At 42.4% G+C, this 21,147-nt stretch overlaps 1 protein-coding gene across 1 annotated transcript in view; it reads left to right on the forward strand.

Annotated features, from left to right (window-relative positions):
• Positions 1–224: 224 nt before the first annotated feature.
• LOC306665769 (class I histocompatibility antigen, Gogo-B*0103 alpha chain-like) overlaps positions 225–21,147 on the forward strand; it is a gene marked incomplete at its 5' end in the record, with an annotated part of 67,364 nt that continues 46,441 nt past the window's right edge. Inside the window, 4 exons of the mRNA XM_079147388.1 lie at positions 225–259; positions 489–841; positions 1,664–1,939; positions 2,124–2,227. Of these exons, the coding sequence (XP_079003514.1) occupies positions 225–259; positions 489–841; positions 1,664–1,939; positions 2,124–2,209 (750 nt within the window). The 3' untranslated portion in view covers positions 2,210–2,227. The remainder of the gene's footprint in view (positions 260–488; positions 842–1,663; positions 1,940–2,123; positions 2,228–21,147) is intronic.

Here is a 21,147-nt window from a genome sequence, read left to right on the forward strand (position 1 = left end):
GTCTTTCTCTTGCTCTCTCGCCTAAGTCGTGTCCTGCGTCCCGAGCAGCCCCAGTTCGGTTTCACCGGTACTCGCCCCTCTCCCTCTCCTCCCGGCCTCATCAACCTGGGATCCTGGTCGCTCTCTGTCCCCAGGGTTCCACTCCCGGAGGTATTTCCATATCGCCGTGACCGGCCCGGCCGCGGAGAGTACCGGTACATGACCAACGGCTACGTGTGCCGTGGATGGAGCAGATGGAGCCGGACCCGAGTATTGGGAGGTAGAGACATGGAAGTGCAAGTCCACGACGCGGAGTGACCTAGAAAACCTGCGCAACCTGCACCGCTACCACAACCAGAGCTAGGGCGGTGAGTGACTCTGGGTCCGGGTCCGAAGTCATGATTCCTTCACATCCCACACCGACGGACCCGAGTTGTCCCGAGTCCCCAGGTCGGAGATTCATTTGAGACCCTCCACCCGGGAAAAACCCGCTGGGGCCGTTAACCCAGTTCCTTTTTCAGTTTTGATGGAAATCCCCTTTGGATCGGGGAGGATGGGGGCGGGCTGGTGGCGTGGCTGACCGCCTGGGCGGGGCCAGGATCTCACACACTTCAGTGGACCCTGGGCTGCGAAGTGGGACCAGACCTGCGCCTCCTCCGCGGGTACCGTCAGGCTGCTTATGAAGGCGTCTATAACCTCGCCCTCAATGAGGACCTGAGCTCCTGGACCGCTGTGGACGCGGTGGCTCAGATCTCCCGGGCCAGGTGGGACACGGAGTCGCTCAGGGCCTACCTGGAGGGTACGTGCGTGGAGGAACTCCACAAATACCTGAAGAATAGGAAGGAGATACTGCAGCGCTCAGGTATGTGGAGTGAGCCCTTCTGCTGGGCTTCTGCTAGGGCTGGCATCTTCTGAGAAGAGGAAAATGGAATACTGGGAATACTGGCTAGAACATTTCAGCTGTCTGGCGACTGGAGGGAAAGGGTGAGATCAGGTTTTCAGATCCAACACCAGGGATTGAGAGAGAAGATCCCTGAAATAACCCGTGGACATGTCCTTCCCTCTCTCCCTTCTTCGTTTGTTTCTTTCTTACTTTCTGGAGGTCCTGGGAATTGAACCCAAGGACTCAATGCCTGCTAGGCAAGCGCTTTACCCCTGAGCTACATCACCAGGTCCTCCCTGCACCTCCCTGCCTTTATTTTATTTTATACACTTGAAACAGGGTCTGGCTCAATTGTCTAGGCTGCCCTCGAATTTAACTTGCAATCTTCCTACCTCAGCTTCCTGAGTGTCTGGGGGATAATAGTTGTGCACCAGAGTCCGGCCAGCACTTTGCTTTAACTTTGGCAGCAGATTGTGAACCATGCCCTCTCCCATGCCTTGTTCTTTGCCCCACATTTAAAGCCTTCGCAGATTTGACTCCAGATATTCTGAGTTTCTTGACTTCTAGTCAGAAACAGAAGTTCCTTTCTCTCCTTTGGAGACCTGGGCCTCCTTACCTGGGTTGGTTCACTCTGATTCTACACCTTTCCAAGAAATAAATTATCCCAGATGCCTGTATCCAGGTATTTTGCACTCTCCCCCATCCCCAGATGTCCTGTCTATTCTCTGATAGTCATATGAATGCTGCTTCAGAACACCAGGAATAATGCAAAGTGGCTGAATTTTCCAACTTTCCCCTTAGACCCTCCAAAGACACGTGTGACCCACCACCCCAGACCTGAAGGAGACATCACCTTGAGGTGCTGGGCCTTTGGCTTCTACCCTAAGGAGATCACTCTGACCTGGCAGAGGGATGGGGCAGACCAGACTCAGGAAATGGAGCTTGTGGAGACCAGGCCTGCAGGGGATGGAACCTTCCAGAAGTGGGCAGCTGTGGTGGTGCCTTCTGGGGAGGAGCAGAGATACACATGCCATATGTATCATGAGGGGCTGCCTGAGCCCCTCACTGTGAGATGGGGTAAGGAGGGAATGAGAGCTGTCGGCAGGGAAAGTAGAGCCCTTCTGGTGACCCTCAGCAGAGTCAGGGCTGAGAGCTGGGGATCAGGGTTCCTCACCTACCTTCACTTCACTTCACTTCACTTCACTTCACTTCACTTCACTTCACTTCACTTCACTTCACTTCACTTCACTTCACTTCCCAGATCCACCTTCTCAGTTCACCATGGGAATTGTTGCTGGCCTGGTTCTCCTTGTAGCTGGGTCACTGGAGCTGTGGTGGCTGTTGTGATGCAGAGGAGGAATGCAGGTAGGGAAATGGTGGGGTCTGAGTGTTTTTGTTCCAGGCCCTGGTAGAAATGAGCTCTGCCTCATCAATGGGAAGCACCATCCACACACACTTGCTGACACTTACTCTATTGTAAAGCACAAGGAAAATACAGGACAAAATGATCACCATGATGGCTATCATGACGAGGAGCTGATTCCTAGATGTCAGAGGTCAGAGGGAAAGATCACTGCTGAGGACAGACTTCCAGGATGCCAGTTGATTAAGCCCCTGTATATCTCCTTTCCTTATCCTTCCCTGGGTCTGTGGTCACAGTCTGGAAACTTCCCTGAGGTTCAAGACTAGGGGTTTCCTCTGGGCCCTCATGGCCCTGACTCCTCTTTGGCCCCTCACAGGTTGTTTTTTTCTCACAGGTAGAAGAGGAGTTATCTAGGCTCTAAGTAAGTACTGGGGGAGCATGTTGTCTCTGAAACGTTTGGGATAGTGTATGTAAGAGCCCATAGAGGAGCTCACCCACCCATACTTCCTCCTTTACCTGTTGTCTTCTGGGCTCTGAGTATATCTTGTTTTTCTTCTGCCCCAAGTAATGGCAGTGCCCAGGGCTCTGATTTTTCTTTTGACCTGTAAAGGTGAGATCCTGGAGGGCTTAAGTGGGGCCTCCATCTTTTGGGTTTATTCCCTGTTTCTTAGTTTCTAAGGAGGATTATGCCTGTTACTTTTCTTGCATTGAGTTCTGGTCTCATTGTCCTCCGTGAAAGCAAAAGTATACTAAACAGGGACAGACCTCAGTGGATCAGCAAGGCTTTCCTTATCAAGCAATGGAGTGGCTCATTTTCAGGGGAAAAATGGCAATTGGTTACAAGAGGGGCCTGAGTTTTATAGGGTTTAAGTGAGACTTGAATCACAGCAGAATGGGTCAGTTGGGCAGTTGTGCAAGGGGGAGCAGTTGTGAATGTTCAAAGCCCATTGTTGCTGGGAAATGGTGAAAATCCAGAGCTCATTGTTTTCCTTCTTTCCCCAACCAGGACCCATTGTCCTCCTTTCTCCCTGGGGGTTGTTGTTCCCCCTTTTCCCTGGGGGTTGTCATTTTCCATATACTTCATTCCAGAGTCTGAAAGGGGATAATGAATAGGGGTGTCAATATTATGTTTGACAGCTTTCTGCCTGAGCAGGGTCAAAGTAGGGGGGCTCCCCATCCCTTTTGGAATTCTGGGAGAGAATTCAGAGCTTCTGGGGCTGAGGCTGAGGGGTGTACACGGAAGGAGCCTCAAGGTCATTGAAGGGGAAATCGTTTTTTGTGGTTTCAGAGAGTACTGGAGGAGAATGGCTCTGATGTGTTCTTGGGAGGCGGTTTGAGTTAAACAGGTCACCTTACTAAGAAGCTGTTTCTGTATAAAATTAAGAATACAGAGAAGGACAGTTATTATGAGAAAGATGAGGATTAACTTGTTTGCTAGTGCTAGGAAAACATTTTTAACCAGTGACAAAACAGGATATGTTATTCTAAAATGCTAGGAAACATACAACTAAAGTATGGAGCAGGTAGTACAGTTGGGGCCTTATTTTTCTCCTTGATCAAGGGTCACCATGCCCCACTCAGATTCAGGGTGCATTCTCCATGATCTCAGGAGATCTGGTCCTTTGAAGCAAAGGAAGCATAATGAAATTTGGAACCATTTTTTCCCTTATGGTTTAATTGTCTCCATCCTTCCTGATAGACTATACAAAACGAGAAAAGAAATAAAATTAATAGTACAGTTAGACCTAATATCCCAGCTAGATATGTAGAAAAGTATTTAAAAGGGTTAAGGGAAGAAAACCCTTCAGCTAAACTTCCCAAAACCTCTTCATTATCAAAAGTAGGTGTTTTTGCATTAGCCATGGCCAGGAACTGAGACTGTAATTTTAACACGACCAAAGAAGCATCCTGAAAAGGATCAAGCCCCATTAGGTGATTATGTACATTTTGCCATTGAATTTCGGTATTAGTATATGGAACTTTAGTAACACAAATTTGGGTAATGTTATAATGGCATTGAAATCTCTAAGCCCATTGTAAATCTTGTACTTGTTCTCCCAGCCATACAATAGAGTCTTTTAGTTGTTGAATTCTGCCCAAAATTTCTTGATCAATATGAACTTGAGTTTGCCATGTCTCTGTGAAAATTTTTTTGGAACTGTTGAAGATAATGAGTAGTTGGTACTTGCTGATGTAATGCCACCACAGCAGTGGATACAGAGGTGATGATCCCAGCCAAGATAACAACGCTGGCTATCAACCACCATATAAAGCATTTAGTACAGGTTTCAGGTATCACAGCTGTTCCGCTGTTCCTGCATAAATGCTACTGAAGGGGTTTCCTGCCAAGGCTCTCTTAATTTTACAGGGAGCAAGGTGGCTACTGGTCTTTTGAGAATCACAACAGTTTGCCTTGAACTTTGTCATATAGTCTGATTGACACATTAATATATATTTTATATATATATTAATATTATATATTTTATATATATATATTTGTCTTTTTTGGAAGTGGGGGTCAAACCCAGGGCTTTGTGATTGCAAGGCAGAGCTCTGCCACTGAGCATCCCAGCCCCCTTTTTGTATTTTATTTTATTTTATTTTTTGCGGTACTGGGGATCGAACTCAGGGCCTTGTGCTTGCGAGGCAAGCACTCTACCAGCTGAGCTATCTCCCCAGCCCCCAGCCCCCTTTTTAATATTTTAGAGACAGGGTCTCGCTGAGTTGCTTAGGGTCTCTATAAGTTGCTGAGGCTGGCTTTGAACTTGAAGATGAACTTTACTTTCTAATGGACTGAATCTGGGATGTGAGAAAGGAATCAAGGAGGACACAAATGGATTTTGAACTGTGAAAGGAGATAGTGGAGTTGCTGGAAGACTATGGAAGGGGCATATTTGAGGGTAACTTAATGCATTCCAGACTTTCAGTGTAGGAGACATTGAGCTGAGATGTCCACTAGGCATGCAGGTGAGGTGGCCAAGTCAGCAGGCAGAAAAGAAGTCCGGAAAATTCTGGTCTGGATCTGGCATGGTGGTGCATGCCTGTAATCCCAGCTACTCAGGAGGCTGAGGCAGGAGGATCATAAGTTTGAGGCCAGCCTGAGCAACTTGAGACACTGTCTCAAAATAAAAATTAAAAAGAGCTGGGAATGTAGCTCAGTGGTTGAATATCCTGGGTTCAATCTCTGGTACTGGTAGTGGGGAAGTAGGAAGGATAGAATGAATGACTGAGTGAAGGATTGAATGAATGAATAAATTAATTAATTCTGTCCTGGATTTAGATTTGGGAGGTGATATTTCACAGTGCTTTTTAAAATCTTAAGTAAAGCTGAGGTCAGTAAGGGGAGGGATGACTGTAGAAGAGAAAGAGCATAAGGACTGCGACCCTGGAGCTCCAGTGTGAGCCATCTGATCTGGTCACACATGAGAATCAGACTGAACCTTTTCTGGTTATGTCTAGAAGGCATGTAATCAGGAACTTTTCTGTAACCTGGACAGATGTAACCTGGACTTTTCTGTGCACCCCAATTCCTAGGACATCACCTCAACACATGTACAGCCTGGAGTCGAGTGTGAGATTCTAGGATTAAGACAAGGTCATGTTGATCAGCTTCACCTGAAAGTCTTCTTCAATAGGTGAATCCTGACCCTGGGGCAGTGCTCTCAGAATGGGGGGAAAACATTGTCATATGTGAGAAGGGATAACATCTTTTTCTCTCCTCCATTCGTACAGCCACGTGAAAAATGCAGGCGGCAGATCACAGCTCAGCTCAACATGAAGATCTCTGCTATTGCTCTCTGAAACTGAGGGAACAGGTAAACGAAAGGAAAATAAAAAGTAAAGAAATAAAAACAAAAATTTTCAATAAGGAGGAAAAAAAAATCTACACTATAACAGTCATATAGTATTTAAACCTTCCAATCTTCAGTAGCCTGATGTATGAGAGGTACCTGACAATGAGCTTCCAGTCTCCAGCAGGTGTCTCAGGATGATATTTGCCCCACCTAAAAATGGGAGATAATGGCTTCCAGGATTATCCAAGATGGCCACTCTGGTTTCCAAATGTGTTGGCAAATTGGGGAGCTGCAGCTGGGGGTGTGGCCGTGGTGGGGGGGAGGCAGAGTGTGGTTGGTTAGGCAGGGATCCTGGAGGCGGGGTGCGGTCGTTCTGGGGGTCCTGGTGGTAGGGCACAGTCAGTTGGTCTGAGGGCCTCGTAGGCAGGGAGTGGTTGGTCAGGCTGAGGGGTCCTGGAGACGGGCTCGATCAGTCCAGCCAGGGGTCCTACAGGTCCTGGTTGTTTTCTCAAAATGGTGGCAGTCATGTATAACCAAACCTGCAGATACTGTGACTGTGAACTTCCAGGCAACAGCAGGCAGCTGTTGCTCCATTGGCGGTCTGCGGTCAGTCTGTTGGCTGCTGTTGAATGATCGGCAGGTGAACCTCAGGCTGTGGGTGCTGGGTAGGTGAAAGGCAGGTGATGGATAGGCAAGAGGCAGGTAAATGGCGGATGGTAGGTGCCAGACAGTGAGCAATCTGCACTCAAAAAGTAGTCGATATGCTGGCAGACTGCAGGTGATCACAGTAGACAAATGGGGTAAACAGCAGGGTTTTGATAAGCAGGAAAAACTGCCTCACCAAGAAACAGATATCCTCTGCTTGAAACCTGAGTTATGGAGCAACAAGGAATGCAGCCTCCCTCTAGTCTGCTATCTTGGATTTCCACTCTTGCTCTCTGAAACTATATCCCAGATCCATTTCTCACTTTTTAGAGCAAACAATGGAATCCAAATGTCTTTCAGCTTGTAGTACATATAATATCGGAAGTTAAATTCATTTTGGGGAGGGTTAGAGAACCAGGCTTGAAGGTTACACAGTAGGAATAGAATCCACAGCCCTACTATAGATCAGGTGCTATGTAGGATCTACTGTCCCTGCTGCCAGGCACTTAACTTATACCATGTACGCCCTGATGCTGAACACTGGACCATGTCATGGGGACTGCTGTTACTGCTGCTTTTGGGAATTAAAATCACTACTGCCACTCATGCCACCATACAAATTCATTCTGCACAGTGCTTGCCTGTCTGTCACCACATTCTCTGGTCAGAGGCTAGGAGACTCATATGGTATTCTCCTGCAAGAATGTTTGGGAAAGTGAATTTCTTTCCTCCCTTATGGAGGGAAGTGATTTGTGTCTTTTAGCAAGAGTGAAGTGTGGAATTCCTCTAACATAGGAAGAGAGGTGCTGGGGGCTCAGGGATACAAAAAGAATACTAAAATTCAATTCTTGGAACAACGATTGGAGACTGGAACTTTTTCTGTCTCTTTGCAGGCACTTGAGTTTGACTGATGAACAAGTAACCAATAAATGACATCTTCCCACTCATTCATTTGAGAGTGTGTTACCAGATCCAGCTTTGGTGTTTACCAGTTTATACTTGAGATAATTGCAGTGGCCTTGGTAAAGCGATTACTGAAAACATCTCCTTGCCTTTGCCTCTTACTGGTAATAAAACAACCGGGTCTGTAACTCTTAGAATCTGCATATACACTGGTGTTTTCTAATAATAAGTTTAGGCCACCACCAACTGGTAGCAAACTTTTTAGCAGAGCTGAGGACATGATATAAATCCTTGTACTTTTCTGATCTTTGCCAAGGGAGAAGTTAGAGTTGAGGTTTACATTCTTACTCTTTCTCTGAGTTTGTCTTTGTGAGATGGTGAGGGGATTTTTTTTTTTCTCCTAACCAACCAATTATGTGATCCTCTGACAGCAAAGGGAGTTCTGAAGTTCAAGTGTGACACTAACTACCCGAAATTAGCATTGCAGCCTATACGTCAAAGGCTTTCCCACAAGGCTGCCCTCACCTCACTAGCCAGTATAAGTCCCCAGGTTACCTGCACTTCTGTCTCTCTTGGCTACAAATTCAGAAGTTTCCACAACCTTGTCTCCAATTTTTGATAATCTGCTGGAAAAACTCAGAGAACTCAGGACAATGCATGCTATCCTTATAATCGCAGTTTATTTGAAGGGTATAAAGGAGTAGACAGATAAAGAAGTATATAGAATAAAGTCTAGACTGATCTTGAGTGCAGGACCCTCTGTTTCATGGCCACCTTCCCAGTTCATGGATGTGTTCAGCCATCCAGATTCTCTCCAAACAGGGACTGGGATTGTAACTCAGTGGTAGAGTACTTGCCTAGCATGAGTGAGGCAATGGGTTCGATCCTTGGCACAGCATATGAATAAATAAAAAAAGAAGATAAAGGTTATCATCAACTTAAAAAAAAGAACATAAAAAAAAGAATCTCTCCAAACACCCTCATTGGGTGGCTTTTATGGAGGGGTCGCTATGCCAGCATGGGTGATTAAATCATTAGTCATTGGTGATGGAACTCACACTTCAGCTCCTTCTTCCTCCTAGAGGTCTAGAAGTGGGGCTGGCAGTTCAACCCTCCTACCACAGTTGGTATTTCTGTCAACTGGCCCTATCCAAAGCTATGGAGGAGTCCCTGAGCCCAGAGTGCCCTCACTGGCATACTAAGGACGGTCTCATTACTGAGGAGATTCCAAGGATTAGAGGAACGATCTGACAGGCCACTGGGTCAAGACCAAATTTCTTTATTATACCAAAGATGACAACACCAAGTTCACAGACCTGTACTGGCCAGCAGTGGTTAGGCTGAGTATGGATCCTTACCCTTTCCCTGTGTCAGGCAAAAAGCAGGAATTAACAAATAGTTAAATTGGGTTTCCACTCCAGTAATGTGGTTTTAAGTTTGGGTTTCAATAAAAACCAACAATAAAATAGATGAAAAAAAAAAAAAAAAACAAATAAAAACCCTAAAATAAAAACAATAGCAAGCATGTAGAAGAATGAGCAAGAGAATCACTGAGGTCAAAATATAAATATAGGCAGGAATTTATTTATTTATTTTATAACATAGACAGACAGTATCCCCCAAATATGAAACACTCCATGAATTTACGTGTCATCCTTGTGCAGGGGTCATGTCCATCTTTTATGTATCATTCCAATTTTTGTGCTGAAGTGACCATGTGGACAGGAATTTAAAGGGAAAAGTTGCTGTTATTTTGAGATCATTTATTGTATTTGGAAAATCATACCTCAGGTTTTCTGGGACTGATAAGCTGAAGTAGATAAGAGATGATACCCAGACCTTGTTCATGTGGAAGACGAAATAGGAGACACCTCTGCCCCCTCAAACCTGCGAAGCCTGAGATTTACATATATATATATATATATATATATATATATATATATATATATATATATATATATTTTCCAGTTTTGGAGATTGAACCCATTGTTGTTCTACCCCTAAACTACTTCCTCAGCTAAATTTCCCAGTCTGGTCTTGAACTCATAATCCTCCTGCCTTGGCTTTCTGCATAGCTGGGATTATGGTTATGTGACACCATACCTGACTGAACTTCACATCTTTAGAGTATGTGTGAGTCAAAAGAAAAATCTATTCATTTCCTATGTTAGTCAGAGTTTGTGTAAGCCATAAGATTCACTGGTACAAATAAATAAAGGGGCAAATTACGAATAGTTTATTTCTATAATCATAATGTGTAAATGACTTATATATTTAGTATGAATGCTTAAAGACAAAACTATGAAAAAAATCTAACAAATCCAAAAACTTTTAAGGAACAGGCAATACTTAAGGATGTAAATTGTGGCATCAAAAATTCAAAACATGGGAGAGGGGAAATGGAGCCTAAATCCAGAGGATATTTCTTTATTCTGAAATCAGTTATTTGTTATCAGTTTAAAATTCCTGATATACAGAAATTCACTGAGTATGATGAGGGGAGTGTACACCAAGTGTAACCACTTACCAACTGTATAGGCTTGGTGTAGATGGCATGGGCCCAGATTACAGTGCGCTTGTGCACAGAGCTGGAAAACTCATTCAGCAGTACTATCTTGCTTATCAAAAACTCATTCGCACAACTCAGTGGTTACAGGGCTTAGCTTCTGTGATGCAAGAATACATGCACAAGCAGCAGGTGGCGTCCATTCACTTGGAGTTTCCTTGTTTGTGGATGGAACGAGGGAGGACCATAATAATTTCTGTCAGTTCCATTTGGAGTTTACTTTGCCTCAAAGGCTGAAGCAATGGAGAACTGTGTGAGTGGAAAAACTTCCATAGAGAAGACATAATGAAGGTCTGGATCTTGAAGATGCTGTTGATGCAGCCATCTTAACTCTAAAGGAAAACTTTGAAGGACAAATGACAGAAGATAATATACAAGTTGAGCTCTACAATGAAACTGGATTCAGGGGCCTTACTCCAGCTGAAGTTAAGGATTACTTAGAAGCTATTGCATAATAATGAAGTGACTGAAAAAGCCAGAATTTCAAATTATCTACTTAAGCATGTTTAAGGTATGTTTTGTTTTGTAAACTTTTGCATATTTATTTCTGCATTGTTTCATAAAGTTACATTTTTACAATGACACTTGTTAATCATGATGAGTTGCTAAATCTAAAATAAATGAAAATCTTGTTATAAATGTAAGATTTTTTTGTAAACTCATAACTACAAAGCAGAAACCTATGATATGTGCAGTAAAAAAAATCTCTGTGCCCCCCTACCCCAAAAGAAACTCCACAAGATACAACTGGGTGCTGCCTGTAAGAGACTCTCTAAGTAAGTAAGGACACTGAAGTAACTTCTTTTATGCCTTACAATGCTATGAATTAGTTCAGCTTTTGGAACTGACACATATGAAATCATGTAGCATCCACTCTTTTGTGTCGAGGTGATATTGATGAAATGTCTATCTGTATGTATTTTTAGTGAGATTGTCTGTGTTTTGTGCATAGCGATAGATTGTTCATTTCCATCCTATAAATGTTCTGTTCTCTGTTTTAAATCTCTCTGCCAGTGCAGTCTGCCAACAGCCCTACTCTACTTCTTGGACTTCCAGCCACCACTCTGACCTCGACAAATACTTTGAAGTAGAGTGTTACCAAAACTGAGGTCACATACCTGGGAGTTCCTTGTCTGAACTCTGGTCTCATGGAGTTGTCAGTCTTCAGTGCCTTGGTGGCTCTGCAGGGTCTTTTTATTTTATTTTTTTAAAGATTTATTTATTTATTTATTTTTTTGGTCTTTTTTTTTTAACTTTTTATTTATTTATTTTCATTAACTTTTTTTTACAGTGATAAAAAATTCTTTTCATATATGTAAATAGGGTAATAATGTCTATCCCACAATCTACTGTCCTTCTCCTCCCCACCCACCCCATTCCTCCCCTCACTCTCCTCTGTACAATCCAAAGTTCTTTCATTCTTCCCTACCCACCCCCCACTATGGATCAGCATCCAATTATCAGAGAAAACTTTCCGACTTTGGTTTTTTGGAATTGGCTTATTTCACATACCATGATATTCTCCAGTTCCATTCATTTACCTGCAAGTGCAATAATTTCATTCTTCTTTAAGGCTGCGTAATATTCCTTTGTGTATATGTACCACATTTTCTTTATCCATTCATTCGTTGAAGGACATCTAGCTGGTTTCCATAGTTTAGCTATTGTGAAGTGAGCTGCTGTAAACATTGATGTGGCTGCATCATGTAGTATGCTGATTTTAAGTCCTTTGGGTATAAACTGAGGAGTGGGATAGCTTGGTCAAATGGTGGTTCCATTCCAAGTTTTCTGAGGAATCTCCATACTGCTTTCCAAAATGGTTCCACTAATCTTCTGCAGGGTCTTAATGTGGATGTTCTTACCTACTGAATCACTTTCACCATTGTTCTTGGGGGAGGGTCAGTCTGAAACAGGCTGGTATGGCAACATTGAAAGTAGAAACTTGTCTGGTTTTCTTTTAAGATACAGTAAGAATTTCTAAATCTTTATGCTATAATTACTTTAAGCATGATGAAAACTGCATATGAATTAACTTACAAATTCAATCCCGTAAGAAAGGAAGAATCTCTCAGTAGACTGACCAAAAATACCACTCTTTTTTCTCACAAGTATAAGGCCAGTGAATTTGTTTGAATAATGGCTTAGAGAGTCACAAGTTAGGGATGATTACCCTGTCTTTATATCTATGACCTAAAAACAATAGCATGCACACACATTCACAGTTAAATATGTATATTTGGAAATTCCTCAGTTTTCAGGAGTGTGGCCTTGAGGAAGTCTTGGTTTTTGTGTTAGTCAGATCTGCCAAAGTACCTGACAAGAATAACCCAGAGGAGGGAAAGTTTATTTTGGCTCATGGTTTCAGAGATTTAGTCCATGGTGGGTCTACTCCATCATTTTGGGCCTGAGTGAGGCGGAATACCCTGGCTGAAGGAAGGCACAGGAGGACACTGCTTACCTCTGGCAGTTGGGAAGCAGAAAAAGAACGGCGAAGGGGGCAGAGGGAAAATGAACTCTTTTAGGGTCCATCCTCGGTGACCCACCTCCTCCAGTCATGCCCCATCTGCCACTAGTTAGCACCTACTTAATCAATTTAAATTAGAATGAACTGATTAGGTTACAGCTCACATAATCCAATAAATACACCTCTGAATATTTCTGCATTAACACGGGAGCTTTTGGGGGGCACCTCATATCCCAACCGTAACAGTTTTAATTGCTACTAAGGTTAGATGAGGGGAGAGATTATCTCTGGTGTGTACTTGTGTAGATTGGCATTGACAGTAGTTTAAAATGTACAATTTTTTAGGTTTTAAGATATGTGCATTTTAGGGCAAATTGGAGTTGTGCTTATTCCTCTTAAAGCAAATGAACAATATATATAAATACACAGTAATATATGTATGTGTGTATATATATCAGCTTACATATATTAAAATTTATTTTTTGTAATATATAGTGCTAGAGGTTTTGACAAATGCATGAAATTCTATTTTCATTACCCTAGTACCATATAGGACAGTTCCTTCACCATAAAATTTCTCTTCAAATCCTTTTTTTAAAAATATTTTTAAAGTTGTCAATGGACATTTATTTATTTATTTACATGCAGTGCTGAGAATTGAACCCAGTGCCTCACACATGCTAGGCAAGTGCTCTACCACTGAGCTACAATCCTAGCCCCTTGAACCCTCTCCTATCCAGCCCTCTAAACCAACCAAATCTGTATTCTGTCCTACAGATCTGATTTTTCCAGAATGATGAAATGATTTTTTGGGGGAGACAGTGTTGGGGATAGAACCTAGGGTCCCCACACACTAGGCAAGTACTGAACTATATCCCCAGCCCCAGAAAGACAATGAATAAAGTCAGATGATATATAGCTTTTTATATATTTTTTGTAGATGTAGATGGACAGAATGCCTTTATTTTGTTTATTTTATTTTTAATTTTTAAAAATATTTTTTTAGAGTCAATGGAGCTTTATATTTATTTATTTGTTTGTTTATATGTGGTGCTGAGAATTGAACCCAGTGCCTCACACATGCTAGGCAAGTGCTCTACCACTGAGCTACAATCCCAACTTTTTGTGTTTGACTTTTTTTTGCCTAGTGAAATGCATTTAAGACCCATTTGTGGTGTTGCGTGGATTAGTAGCTGGGAAAGCCAGCTGTTGTCATGAGCAGCCTGAGGAAAGGTCCATTGAACTAGGTACAGAGGCCTTCAGGGACCAGCCAGTAGGAGACTGAGCCCTCTCCAACTGCCACATGAGGAAGCTCTGTTCCATGGGAACCTGGCTGATGACTGCGCAGAGGCAAAGGTACAGACTGGGCTTCTCCCTTCCAGCAGCCTGAGAAAACAGGATGCAGACTGTCTCCCCTATTCAGAAGCCTGGGAAAGCAGAATGTAGACTGTCTCCCATTCAGTACCCTGAGCCCTAAAATATTTTCCTAAGATATGTCCTCAAAGTCATGTTTCAGAAATAATGTTCCATAGCCTACTATAAGGAGCATACACCAGTTTCTGAAGGGTTACTTTCCCTGGGAAGTATAAAGGGGCATGTGGTCAGACTGCCTGGGCAGGTTCATCCCACCCAGGCATGTGATGATGTCTTTCCCTCTCCTGAATACATATCCACTGCCCAAATAAATTATAACTTACCCTAGATTTGGGGATTCATGACTTTGGAAGGGATTCTTGGGGTCTCCTTATTTGCTGCAAATAAATTTTCCTCTGTAATGTCAATTATTTTTGGAGTTTGATTCTGTTCCAATTTCCACCAACTGACAGACCCATTAAGTGGTGACACAATCTTATGAAAGACTCTGAGCCTGACACACTCAGGGAAATCACTTCTGTATTCCTGACATCACAAACTAGGAAATAATGAATGTTTGATGTTTTTAGTTACTAAGTTTTGGGCAGTTTGTTATGTAGCAGTAGAAAAATGATATGATTTTCAAAGAGAATGAATTATTTTACTTTTTCACTTTCTCTAAATTAATTATAAAATATTAAACAATGTTGTTTGGTTTTGAAATTTAAGATTTTTTATGGCTAAATAGATGCATTTTATTACCATCCTGAATGATCTATTAATTTGAACTTCAATTTCCAAATGTGCCCTAATTAAACACAAAAGGAAGAAGCAGTTTTCCCAAATAGCCACCCCCTGATTATCTACCTTTACTCAGTTATCCAATTAAATGCTAGGTAGGAGCTACTGTGAAGGGATTTTGTAGATGTAGTTATAGTGGTTGTAGATGTAGTTCCAAATCAGTTGACCTTAAAGAGGGGAGTTATCATGGGTTGAACTGTTATAACCAGGGGGACCCATAAAAGGATCAGGGTCTTAGTGAGCAAGGAAATTGGCAGTGTGTGATGGATTCAGTATCAGAGTTCCTCCACTGTGGCTTTTGAAAATGGAGGGTCATGTGACAAAGAATGTTGGGGCCACTGAAAGTTCCTAACAGCTCTCCCCATCTCCAACCTGACAGCTGGCCAGGATAGAAGGACCTCAGGCCTAAATATGCAGGAAATAGAATTCTGCCAACAAACTCTGTGGGAGTTTGGAGGAGGACCCTGAATTCAAAATAAGAATACAGCTGCAAGAAACCCTGAAGGAGAGTCTCCCCACACTATGCCTGGACTATAAGGAACTATAAGCAAATAAATGTGTGTGGTTTTCATCTGTCAAGTTAGTGATGCAGCAGACTCCAGCAGCTATCAATTTCTTCTGAGTTATTTATTTATTTTAGTTGTCAATGGACCTTTATTTTAATTATTTATATGTGGTGCTGGGGATCGAACCCAGTGCCTCACAACATGCTAAGGCAAGTGCTCTACCACTGAGCTACAATCCCAGCCCCTCTTTCTGGGTTCTTGTCTCACAAATGTGAAGAATGAAATCCAGATACCAGGGCAAGTATAAGTAGGATTTATTCAAGTGCACAGAAATAGAACTCCTTCATGGCCAGAGGGGACTCGAGGGGTTTACCATCTGAGTGTGCTAGTCTAGGAGTTTATATAACATTTAGGCCAAGCTATTGTGCCAAACATATGCTAATCAGGATTTGCAAAACGTATCAATGCTATTGGTTCAAAATTATACTAATTTGGGGTTTGGAAAAGCACTAATGCTTTTGGTTAAACCCTGATCCCATTCAGGTGTGCCTAACTTCCGTTTTCTCCCCACTTCTCGGGAAGTAGGAGGTTGAGGTTAGTGAGTTGCGCATGCTCGGTGACGTAGGGTTCTGGAGCTGCAGTGCAGTGTGGAAACAGATGTCTCTCTGTACTGGGCCTGGCGGAGGCTCGCATGAGTAGTTGGAATGGCCCACCTCAGTCCCGTCAGGGCTCAGGCCCTCGCCAGGCACTGCAGGCTTGCTTGCGGCCTACGCACCAACCTGCTGAGGTTGTTGTTGCTCGCTGCGCAGCTTGGCTGGCAGGAGAGCCATGTCAATAATGTCTCTAGAAGAGAGGGGTGCTTTACAGTGATCGTTCAGCTGACATTTGTTGTGTGTCAGGTCTATGACACATTATGTTTTGCATCTGGGAAATTCATGGGAGGAGAAACAGAGCAGGCCTTGTGGAGCATGTATCCTAGTGGGAGGAAGCAGAGAATATGCTCTAAGCAGAGTATTTAAGAGCTGTGTTCATTAAGAAGGTGGCAAGGGAAGGTGATTTAGAGGGTGGGTGTGTAGGACACGGAAGATGGCTGTTTTACTTGGGTGGTCAGTGTGTTATCTTGTGTGCATGTTTGAGAATGTAACAAATCCACTATTATATATCATTATATATTATAGATAATTAAATGTATATATATTAAATATATATTATATACTATATAATGCACCAATAAAATATATGTTAAATATAGTATAGAGCTTCCTCAAAAAATTAAAAGTAGAGCAATATGTAACCCAGCTATTTCACTATAGGGTATACATCCATAAGAAATGCAATCAGAATAAGAGATTTCTGTACTCCCATGTTTATTGCAGCACTATTCACAGTAGCCAAGAAATAGAAGCAACCTACATGTCCAACTGATGAATAGCCAAAGAAAATCTGTTACATAAATACAATGGAATACTATTTGACCTTAAGTAGAATGAAATTGTGTGATTTGTGACAAGATGGATGCAACCGGTGATCATTTTATTACGTGAAATGATCCAGGTCCAGAAGACAAGTACAACCTCATCTCACTCACTAGTGGAATTTCAAAATTTGATGTCATAGAAGTTGAAAAAAGAATGGTGGTTCCCAGAGAGACTGGTAGAGTAGAGGTAAGAGCCATATGGGGGCAGGTACTATGCCACAGTTAGAAGTAAGAAGTTCTGGTGGGCTGTTGCACAATATGGTGACTGTCAATAATGATAATATACTGTATTGATAATGTCCTATGTGCATGCATGTGTTTCATATACACACATATGTACGTGTTTAGATATTAGGTGTCCCCTGAGAACTCATGTGTGAGACAATGCAAGAAAGTTCAGAAGTAAAATGATTGGGTTATGAAAGTAGTAACCTAATGAGCGCATTAATTCCCTGATAGGGATTAATTGGGGGGTAACCATAGGCAGATAGGGTGTGGCTGAAGGGGGTGGGCCCCTGGGAGTGTGTCTTTGGGGTTTATATTTTTGCCCCTGGTGAGGGGAACTCTTTCTCTCAGATTTTTTGATTTCATGTCCTAAACTGTTTTCCTTTTCCATACCCATTCACCAGGATGTTCTGCCTCACCTTGGGTCCTGAGCAATGGAACTGGCTGTCTACGGACTGAGACCTCTAAAACTGTGAGTGCCAAGTAAACTTTCCCATCTCTAAAATTGTTCTTGTCAAGTCTCTTGCTTACAGCAGTGAAAAAGATGATATATATATGTGTGTTTATATATATTATATGTTAATAATTATAATATAATTGCAATATATTAACAATTACATATTACATATATATTAATACTTATACATATGCACATTTTTTGGTAATGGGGATTGAACCAGGGGCCCTTTACCACTGAGCTACATCCCCAGTCCTTTTTATCTTTTATTTTGAGGCAGGATCTCACTAAGTTGCTACTCCTCCTACCTCAGCACCACCATGCTCAGCTTTACTGTATTTTTCAAAAAGCCAGAAGAAAGATTTTGAATGTTTTCATTATAAAAGAAATGAGTGCTGGGGATTTAGCTCAGTGGTAGAGCACTTGCCTGGTATGTATGAGGCACTGAAGAAAAATGAAAATTCTTTGAGGGTCTTTTTAAGCCAGACAAGATGGAACATGCCAATGCCATTCAGGAGATTGAGGCAGGAGGATCATAAATTTGAGGGCAGCCTCCGGAATTTAGCGAGATCTTGTCTTGGTGGGGGGCGGGGGGAGAAAAGGCTGGGACGGTCATATACCCCAGTGGTAAAGTGTTAAAGTGTTCCTGGGTTCAGTCCTCAATACCATAAAAAAAATTGATGAGAAAATGTTTAACCTGATGTAAACATTACATAATGTATATATGTATAGAAACATCACATGGTACCCATAAATATGTCTAATTTATATGTGTCTGTTAAAAAGAAATATAAAATGACATATTTGGCAGTTGTGGTGTTCTGTAATTGTCAATTAGGGCAAAATGGTTGATAATATTGTTTGTTTGTATTTTAAAGAAACTAAGATAAAAAAAGAGTCTATTTTTCTCCCAATATATTTAACATTTCCCTTGTTATTTGTTCCTATCTGGTGGTTCAAGTCTCCATCTGGTATGATTTCTTTAAACCTGAGAAATTTCTTTGTAGCATAGTTCTACCTACAACACATCATCTTAATTTCATTTTTTCCTGGAGATGTTTTTCCCCTGAAAATATATTTACTGGATATGGAATTATATTAATGGGCTATTTTCTTATAGTACTTTAAAATATGTCACTTTGCTGGGCGCAGTGGCTCATGCCTGTAATTCCAGCAGCTTGAAGACTGAGACAGGAGAATCATGAGTTCAAAGCCAACGTTAGCAACTGGGTATGTAGCTCAGTGGTTAAAGCCCCTCTGAATTCAATCCCTGATACCAAAAAAAAAAAAAAAGTCACTTCATTGTCCTTTGACTTTCAATGCTTTTGAGGATAAATTAGAAACACACATATGGTCATTCTTATCATTGTTCCCCTGTATGTAATATGTCATTTTCTCTAGGTGTTCTCATAATTTTGTTTCCTTGTTTTTTTTTAATTTGTCTTAATGTGATTTTATTAATTTATATGCAGTCCGAGGTTCACTGAGTTTCTTCAATCTATGACTTCAAGTCTTTTAACAAATTTTGGGAATTTTGGCTATTTCCTCTTTACATGTTTTTTTTTTCTTCTTCTATATTCTCTCTTTTCTCTTCCCAAATTACAATCTATATGTGTGAGGGATTGGATATTGTCCCACAGGTCTCTTGGAATTTGCCATAGGTGACTGCAAATTCAGAAGAACCTGGCAAAAGAGATTTTTCTCTTCCTCTTTTACACACAGGACACCAAGGCACAGACGTTTGGAGGCCTGTACAAGATTACACAGGCAATTAAGTGACAGAATCAGGATTTAAAAATCTATTTTAATATAACCACTGAATTAAATTAGAATCCATTGCTACGTACTGATATCAAGTGGACACATAAGTAAAACAGGTCGGGAGAGGAGGAAGAACTGTTCTTTATGGTGAAATCCCAACTAATAGCTGTAAAAGAAATAATGGAGTTCCAAAAGGATTGTTTTGTAACCCTGGGGGTAATAACTGATGCAGGTAAGAATCACTAGTGAATGCTAAAACTAGACAGTGGAAGTTTCTTGAGGAACAGAGTAGTTACATAATTCCAAAGGTTCTCTGCAGGTCTCTGCACAGGTCCCTTATCAGTTAGGCAGTCATGGGGAACAGGAACTTTGTAGTGGACACAACTGGCAATGCTGCTTTAACCAAGTGATAAAAGTTGGCTTCGTCCATGGAGGCCAGGAGACATCATGGGCTCCTGAATCGATGCTGTGAGAAGGACACAATGTCGCTTCTATCATGTCAAAAATGCCTAACTTGAATCTTATCATGAGATGACGCCAGGTAAGTTCAAGTTGAAATATTTTCTGTCAAATAAATGACCTGTCCTCTACAAAAATACTGAGGTCACTAAAGGCAAAGAATGTGTGAAGAATTGTTCTAGATTCAAGGAGATCAAACTGCATGGTGACTGAAAACAGGTGTATTCCTGGATCAGATCCTGGACTGGAAAAAAATGCCTGCGAAGAATGTTATTGGGGCAATTTGGAAAATTTGGATAGGGATTATAGTACTGAGTCAAGGTGAGTTTTCCTTTTCTGGTGGTAGTGGGGATTGAATCCAGGGTCTCATGAATTCTGGGCAAGCACTTTACCACTGAGCTATTTTCCCATCCCTTTTTATTTTATTTTGAGACAAGAACTCACTGAGTTGCCCAGGCTGGCCTTTGAACTTGCAATCCTCTTGCCTCAGCCTCCTGGGTAGCTGGTGGGATTACAGGTGAGCATCACCGTGCCCAGCCAAGGTGAATTTTATTGATTTTGATTATTGTGCTCATAATCAAGGGGATTATGGGATTTGGTGGAAAAAACAACCAGTGCAATTAATACATAGGTGTTAGTCAGCAATGAAGGAGGAATAAGGCCACCAGAGGGAGAAAACAGCTTTATTTTCTTTTACTTGAGCCATCTCCAAGTTCTGGCTGCTCTTTCCATGCTGTGGCACTGTGGGAAGAACAGCTCTCTTGTTCATGACTGGAAAATGTTAATGGGGAAACCTCTTCCTCCATCCTCTCAGTCCTTCCATTCCTGCTCTGATTGTACCCTCTCCCCTTCTTTACCCCCGACCCATGAACCTTTCTTTCTTCAGCCTCAGCCAGAGTGAAGACTCTCTCCAGAAGCAGCTCCTGGGTGGGAAGTGCACCATTACTCTCTGGGGCAGGGCAGCAGGAATGGAGGGGGTTAGATGGAGAAGAAAGGAGTGGAATGTGAATGGTCAGAGGTCAACTGAGGACAGTCCCCACATCTTCATTCAGGAGGGTGGGGGTGGCCTTGGATCCAGTGTCAGAGGGCAGGGACAGGTTGAGACTACCCCAGCCTCCTCCCTGGAGCTCACCTGCACCGTAGCCTATTGTGAGTCCTCCCTGACATTTAGCTCAAGACTGACCACCTGCTGCCCACCAACCAGCCCTTCCTCCAGGAGGGCTGTGTCCTGGGCCCAGTTTTCAGGGTTGTCAGTGGTGACTTTGACTCATCTGCAGGGTGTAGGGTCCTGAGCAACCCTTTCCTGATCTGTGACCTCAAATCTTTGGGTCAGCCTTTAAGTGAGAAATGTCTTCTAGGGACAGGGCTTCAGGGCCCTAGAGTTCAGGAATCGGGAGAGTCAGAGTACCAACCTGGTAGAGTGCAGACTTAGATTTTGAATGCTAGGGTGGGTAGAGGAGAAGGAAAGAGGCTGAATGCTTGGGTCCTAGGGTCCTGGAGTTGGGAGGGTA

Source organism: Sciurus vulgaris (assembly GCF_902686455.1).
Source record: "Sciurus vulgaris genome assembly, chromosome: 7".
Taxonomy (NCBI): Eukaryota; Metazoa; Chordata; class Mammalia; order Rodentia; family Sciuridae; genus Sciurus; species Sciurus vulgaris.